The sequence below is a fragment of the Martes martes genome (genome assembly GCF_963455335.1).
Source record: "Martes martes genome assembly, chromosome: 5".
In the NCBI taxonomy this organism is placed as follows: domain Eukaryota; kingdom Metazoa; phylum Chordata; class Mammalia; order Carnivora; family Mustelidae; genus Martes; species Martes martes.
In genome coordinates, this window is record NC_137892.1 from 61,607,844 (window position 1) to 61,615,227 (window position 7,384).

The 7,384-nt window shown below is 45.0% G+C and overlaps 1 protein-coding gene across 1 annotated transcript in view; it reads right to left on the reverse strand.

Annotated features, from left to right (window-relative positions):
• THBS4 (thrombospondin 4) overlaps positions 1–6,641 on the reverse strand; it is a 43,263-nt gene extending 36,622 nt beyond the window's left edge. Inside the window, exons 1-2 of the mRNA XM_080804278.1 lie at positions 6,350–6,641; positions 996–1,199 (exon numbers count right to left, since the gene is read on the reverse strand). Of these exons, the coding sequence (XP_080660404.1) occupies positions 996–1,199; positions 6,350–6,437 (292 nt within the window). The 5' untranslated portion in view covers positions 6,438–6,641. The remainder of the gene's footprint in view (positions 1–995; positions 1,200–6,349) is intronic.
• Positions 6,642–7,384: the final 743 nt, after the last annotated feature.

A 7,384-nucleotide genomic window follows, 5' to 3' on the forward strand; every position in this document is an offset into this window, starting at 1 on the left:
TCACATTCCTCAATAAGCAGGAACAGGTGGTGTCCTCAGGGCACGGGTGGAGGGGAAGGAGATGAAAAAATAGTGACCTTTCTCTCTGCGAGCCACTTCTTAGTATTCCTAGTAACTTATGCTGATAGGGGAGCATCTGACAGCGAGCAACCAAACAGGTGTCAGATCTGTGTAAATTGGCACCAAACAGGTGGAAAGGAGAGCTGTTCATTCAGTGCCACTGACAGGTGTATTTTCCCCATCATGTCCAGGAGAGTGCTTGCAGAGCTGGGAGCGAGGTCTGCTAAGCCACATGCTCCCAAGGGAACAGAAGATTGGGGTGGGAGGCTGCTCTAGGCTGCATGTTTGTGTCCCTCCCTCCCTCCCAGTTTATGTGTTGAAGCCCCAACCTTCCATGTGGTGGTATTAGGAAGTGGGTCTTTGGGAAGTTATCAGGTTTAAATTAGGTCACGAGGGTGGGACCCTCAGGATGGCATTTGTATCCTTATAAGGAAAGGAAGACAGACCGCTCCCTCTCTCTACTCGCTTGCTCAGGGAGGAAAGGCCATGTGAGGACAGAGCAGGAAGGTGACAGCACCCAGGCCTGCTCCAGAAACAAAATCTGCCGGCACCTTGATCTTGGACTTCTCAGACTCCGGTACTGTGAGAAATCAATGTCTGCTGTTTGAGCCACCCAGTCTGTAATCTTTACTCTAACATCCCGAACTAAGACAGCGGCCTAAAGGTCCTGGGTCCTGTTCCTTCCCAAACTGAATCCCGAATAACAGAAGGACGGGCATCTTGGCCCTAAGCAATTCTTCATTCTCGCACCATATATGAACTCGCCCTCCCCAAACAGGTCAACGTACAATAAGGAGAACTTGGTACTGAAAACTGAAATGAGTGAAGGATGAAAATAAAATTGTAGGAGGGAAGCATCTTAAGGCAAGTCGACTCCAAATGCTGGAATAGGAAAAGATGATTCTTAAGAAAATGATCTCTGCAAACGTGCTTACCTTTGTTCAAGCGTCCCATCACGGTGAATTCCAAGTATTTGCTGTTGTCCGTTGAAGAGTAAAGGCCAAAGATGGTGGCTGAACTTTTCGTGTGCAGCTTGAAGGTGGAGATCACGTAGACCTCATTCAGGGTGGGGTCTGTCAGGATTGGCTGCAGAACAGCCGGGTTCAGCCTCTGGCTGGAGGATGGGAGAAGGTCAAAGACTGGGAAGAACAGGGAGAAGGGGATCATCAGTGAAAGAAGTTTCAGACAAACCTGTTTTTTTGAGGGGGCATGGTTTGACAGCAAGATCTAAGTAATGTCAACTAACACGGTTGTTTTTTCACAGGGCTAAAAATCACCCATTCTTCCTTATCACTCTTATGGTGATTGGACATGTGAACCAGAAAAAGTACAACACAATTCTCCTCACTAGGTCATGACAAGGAAACCAGGAGAAGACTAAATTTGCAAACCCTAAATTGCATTTGGCTGAAGAAGTGACTCTGAAAATGCCCACTAGGAAAAGCTTACTACTGGCTTAGAGAACAAAGGGGACAGGTGAGAGCACAGGAGTCACAGTTTCTCTTAAGTCCCCAAGCAGTGGATGTCTGCCTTAGGGTCCCTCATGTACCTGGTGTACCAGAGACAACTGTACTTTCCTGGGCAGTGACAAATAATACAGAGAATGCAGAAGAAAGCGTGGCTGTGGCAGGACACAGTCTGTCCGCAAAATGATTTGCTGCCTCTGTTAGACCCAAGTGGTCCCCTTTATGCATTTACAGTTCTCTATTATTTTCCTGTTAAAAATCCTGATGCAGGGGCACCTGGCTGGTCCAGTCAGTGGAGTACGCAACTCTTGATTGTGGCGTTGTGAGTTCGAGCCCCACGTTGGGCATAGGGCTTACTTAAAAAAAAAAAAAAAATCCTGACATAAAAACAAAATGATGGGGTTTCTCTTTCTTAACTATAACCTGACTGATAGAGGTGGTCTACAAAAACTAGAATCTGAACTTGTGTTTATATAAATTGCTTTTAAGACAGCAGTACTTTCAAGCTTTGTCATATTTATGCAAACTCTAAGTATACATCCAGAGTTATTTTAAAGGCAAAGGCCAAATGGGCAATACTAGAAGTTACTTAGTATTTGTTGGTTTATATAAATATTATTTGAACAATTCCAAGCCAGCAGGAACTTTAGCCTCTAACACTGTCTAATAATTTTTATTTTATGTTCCAAGATTCATTTTTTATGCACCACACCCAGTGCTCCATGCAAAACATGCCCTCCTTAGTACCTACCACCAGGCTTGTACATCCCCCACCTCCCTCCCCTCCAAAACCCCAGTTTGCTTCTCAGAGTTCACAGTCTCTCATGCTTCGCTCCCCCTCCAATTTCCCCCAATTCACTTTTCCTACCCTCCTCCTAATGTCCTCCGTGTTATTCCTTATGTTCCAAAAGTAAGTGAAACCATGTGATAATTGACTCTCTCTGCTTGACTTATTTCACTCAGCATAATCTCCTCCAGTCCCATCCACGTTGATACAAAAGTTGGGTATTCATCTTTTCTGATGGAGGCATAATACTCCACTGTATACATGGACCACATCTTCTTTATCCATTTGTCTGTTGAAGGGCATCTTGGCTCTTTCCACAGTTTGGTGACTGTGGTCATTGCAGCTATGAAGATTGGGGTACATATGGCCCTTTTCATTACATCTGTATTTGGGGGGTAAATACCCATAAAACTGTCTAATAATTTTTAAAGATTTTATTATCTATCTATCAGAGAGACCTCACACACAAGTAGGAGGAACAGCAGGCAGAGGGAGAAACAGACTCCCCAGTGAGCAAGGAGCCCCATGTGGGGCTCAATCCCAGGGACCTGAGACCATGACCTGAGCCCAAGGCAAACGCTGAACTAACCAAGCCAACTGAACTACTCAGGCAACCCCGCAAATAAAAAGATTTCGAAGACAAAACAGAATGCTAACATGAACAGTAGCTTTCTTTGAATTGTATAAGTATACATTTATTTACTTTTCCTTGGCTTATCCAATTTTTAATTTTTATTTTTACAATGAACAGGTGTTGGGTTTGCAGTAGGAAAAAAATAAAAGTTATAAAACAAACAGGCAAAAACCTAGTTACTCAAGAATGTCTACTCTTTAAAAGACAATCCGTCTTTATACTAGATCTGTATTGTTTCTTTTCTGTGTCCTTAGGGTCTTAGAAAATAATGAATTTGATACTAGAAGTATTGGAAAGCAAAAAACCTATTATGTTCCTTCCAGTACTCCACATTCTCCCAAAACTTGAATACTGCTGCCTACTGTACTCTAAAAGGGAAATGGAATTTGTTAATTTCCAAAGAACTGGAAGCTTTACATTTCCACCAGGGCAGTGAGGACAATGAGATAGTATGTCTAGAAGTCCCATTCAGGACAAGGAATCTGCAGATGTGAGTTTAAGGCATGTGAATTGCATTCAAAACTAAGCTCTTCCTATCCCTGATTCTTGATCTATGATTATGTTCATAATTTAGCTCAAGCTAAATTTACTCTTTCAATCTGCAAGGTTCATCTAATCCATTGGCTTCTTTCTCTAGGGGCAGAGTTGGGATTAGTCTGTAATGAGTTTGGAAAGTGTTTTGAAAAGGAAATGAGACACAACAATTTTCTATTAATGTTATTACATTTTAGTAATAGTGTTGGGATCTAAGCAACCTTCTAGTGTTAGAGGTGAAATTACTACTACCAATCAGCCCAGCCACCGCGGTATGAAAATTGAATACATACTAATAGGACAAGCAAGGCAGCTCAGAGGAGAAAGGATATAAGCAAATTATTCACTTGAGCTGATGATTATAAGACTAATTAACTCAATAAAAGAATGTATCAGAAACCTGACTTAATCTGATAATCTACAGCAACTAAATTAACTGGGTAATTTAGGTAGTATAGCCTGATTACAAGTCCCATTAAACAGGCAACTCTAAGAAGCAGCAAAATCCCTACCATAGCACGCCATGAAGTTGAGTCTTCAAACGTCAAGAATTCATATAACACAAAATATTATACCCATAAATTTAAAACTGCCAGATAATGTCTTCAACCAGAAAACTTTTGAATTGTGTTAAAAAGCTTCCTTTCTAACATCAAAAAGCAAAGGCAACAAAAGCAACAATAACTAAATGGGGCTACATCAAAAAAGCTTCACACAGCAAAAGAAACCATGGACAAAATGTAAAGATAACCTACAAATGAGAGAAAATACTTACAAATCCTATGTGATACGTGATTAATATCCAAAATATATAAAGAAATGATAAAACTCAATAGCAAAAAACCAAACAATCTGATTTTTAAGTGGGCAGAAGACCTGAAGAGACATTTATCCAAAGAAGACCTACAGGTGGCCAACAGGAACATGAGAATGTGTTCAACATCAGTAATTATCATGGAAATGCAAATTAAAACCACAATGAGTAATCACCACACACCTGTTAGAAAGGCTATTATCAAAGAGAAATAACAAATGTGGGTGAGAATGTGGAGCAAAGGGACTTCTTGTGCACTGTTGGTGGGAATGTAAATTGGTGCAACCACTATGGAAAACATTATGGAGGATACTCGAAAAACTAAAAATAGAACTACATACAATCCAGCAATCCCACTGATGGGTATTTATTTAAAAAAACCCCAAAATGAAACCCAAACCCCAAAAACACTAATTCAAAAAGATACATGCAGGTTCATGTTCACTGCAGCATTACTTACAACCGCCAAGAGATGGAAACAACCCAAGTGTCCATTAATAATGAACGGATAAAGAAGATGTGGTGTATGTATATAATGAAATATCATTTAGCCATAAAAAAGAATGAAATCTCACCATTTGTGACAACATGGATGGACCCTGAGAGCATTATGCTAAGTGAAATAAGCGAGACACACTAAGACAAATACTTTACTTTAGAAGTGGAATCTTCAACAACCACCACCCAAGCTCATAGATAGAGAACAGATTGGGATGGGGGCAATGGGTGAAAGATGTCAAAAGGAACAAACCTCAGTTATAAAATAAATAACTGACAGGGATTTAAAGTACAGCGTGATAACTACAATCAATAATATGATATTGTATATTTGGAAGTTGCTAAGAAAGAAGACCTCAGAAGTTCTCATTGCAAGAAAATAATTTTTTGTAATCCTGTATGGTGACAGACGTTAATTTGATTTATTGTGGTCATCATTTCACAGTGTATACAACTACGGAATCATTGTTCACCTTCCTAGAAGAGCGGTCACAATGAAGATAAATTGCAGCATTTCAAATAGTTCAAGGCAAACTAAATGCAGAACATTACCCCCTGAAACCACTATTTGGTTGCCCGGTCTAAAAATCAAAAGAGGTTATTTGGGGAAATGCAAAGTTTAAAGAGGGGGGCTACTGCAATGGGAGGGAAAGGAATTTGAGAATTCCCTCACAGGCATTTTTCACTCTGGCTTTGTGAGGAGTAACAACGTTTACTTGGACCTGTGTGACTCTTCCAGCTTTATTTCATTAGTGAGAACACATCAACAGGTGAAGGTCATTACTGAGTGGCTAGTTAGGGTGCTAAGATCTTTTCTCACTTAAATAATTTCTTCCTTTTGGCCTTTACAAAAAAAAAAAAATCAGTTTAAGCTTAAGTGCTTCTGCCCAACAGTTATCTTCACCCCAATCTCAATAAGGGGTTTGAAGATTATTCAGGTGTTTTGGGGTATTTTCGGATTCTTTACCTCTATAACAGAAACACCGACTTCTCAGTCCTTCCTGCTCTATTTATCTCAGGAATCAAATCACGCCAACTCCCAAAGGAGGCTTTGGGGTCCAAACAAACAGCAGAAAACAGCGAGTGGTGGCGCAAACAGAACTACGCTGTGCCCTTCTGGGGGATGACCCTCTCAGACTTTCTGGGGGGAAGAGGACTCCCGCGTCGGGGAATTTAGGGGGCCAAGGGCGAGGGGATGGCCCGCCAGAGAGAGCCGCAGGGGACAGAACCTGGATTTCACCCCACTCCAGACAGGACCCGTTAGAGGTCTAGAGCAGGGCGGTAAACTCCAAATGAACCCCACTTCTTCGCATAGACTGAAAAGTTTCGCATCCCCTAACTGTCGTTTAGGGAATTGGTCTCATCGCTGGATGGACTCAGAAAATGCTCTAATCACCGCGTCCAATTACAAAATGCTGTGACTCGGGCCCCAGAGGGACAGAAAGGTGCCAGGGGCCGAGCAGCGCGCACGGAGTTGGTTCCTCCTGTCGTTCAAGCGGAACGCGAAGGAGGGACCCGGGGACCGTCGCCCCCCGCCCCGGCGCGAGCCCACTTACCCTGGGGGGTGGCTTGGGCGCCGGCCCCCAGCCGCGGCGGCAGGGCCAGGTGCAGCAGGAGGAAGGCGGCTGCGAGCGGGGCCAGCATGTTGGCTCTTCCTGCAGCCGCGGGCGGTGGCGGGCGAAGGCAGCTCAGCCGTGCCTCGCTGTCCCCAGCGGCGCGCTCTGTCCGTCGGGCCCCGCGGGCGGCGCAGGTGGAGGGAGCGCGAGGCGTGTGCGGGGCGCGGCGTCCCGGGCTGCCGTCGGGGGCGGTGCTCGCGTCCGGACGCCGCGCGGAGCTGAGTGCGCTCCCGGCTCTACTGAGCCGCGGCCGCCCGGCTCTTTATGGTCTGGCCGGCCGGGGGAGGGCCAAGGCCGGGGCGGCCCCCTTGGCGGGGAAGCCGGTTCGCCGGGAAGAGAGGGGGAGGCCGGAGCGGGGAGCGTGGGCGGCGGGGGGAAAGGCCCGGGTGCCGGGTGGGGAAGCCAACCCGGCCGAGCGGAACCTGGGCTGGGCGCAGTCAGCGGCCGCTGCTCGGCGAGGCGCTTTGGGAGAGCGGGAAGCCTGGGCTGGGATAGGCGCACAGGACGGGGTAGGGATGGAGAGGAAGAGGGGAGCGAAAGGGGGAACAGAGTAACCCTGCCCGCTAGCGTTAGGCACCGTCAGTCCCGCTACCTCCTGTACCCCTTTTGTTTTCTAAAAGGAACAGAATTTGGAGAGGCTTTTTAACACCCGTCGTAGATTCCCTTGCGAAGGAACCCTGAAGGCTCTCCAAGAACGCTTGCCTCCTCAAGTGGTCCAGGGAGCAATTGATTTCTTTTATTTCTTCAAGCTTTTCTTGGGTACTTCAAACGTTGCGTATTTTTTTCCCCATCAAGTTTTGAGACCTGAACAGCGGACGTTTGAAAGCTTTGAGTTTTTAAAGGAAATAAAACGCATCCCAAGGAATTGCTCTAGATAGGACGGTGGTGCTTTATGGAAAATTTATTGTCAGTCTAGTTTCCACTCTGCCTGCCCACTTCTGTTCCGTCTTCCCCAAAGATTCCATGTGACAGTTG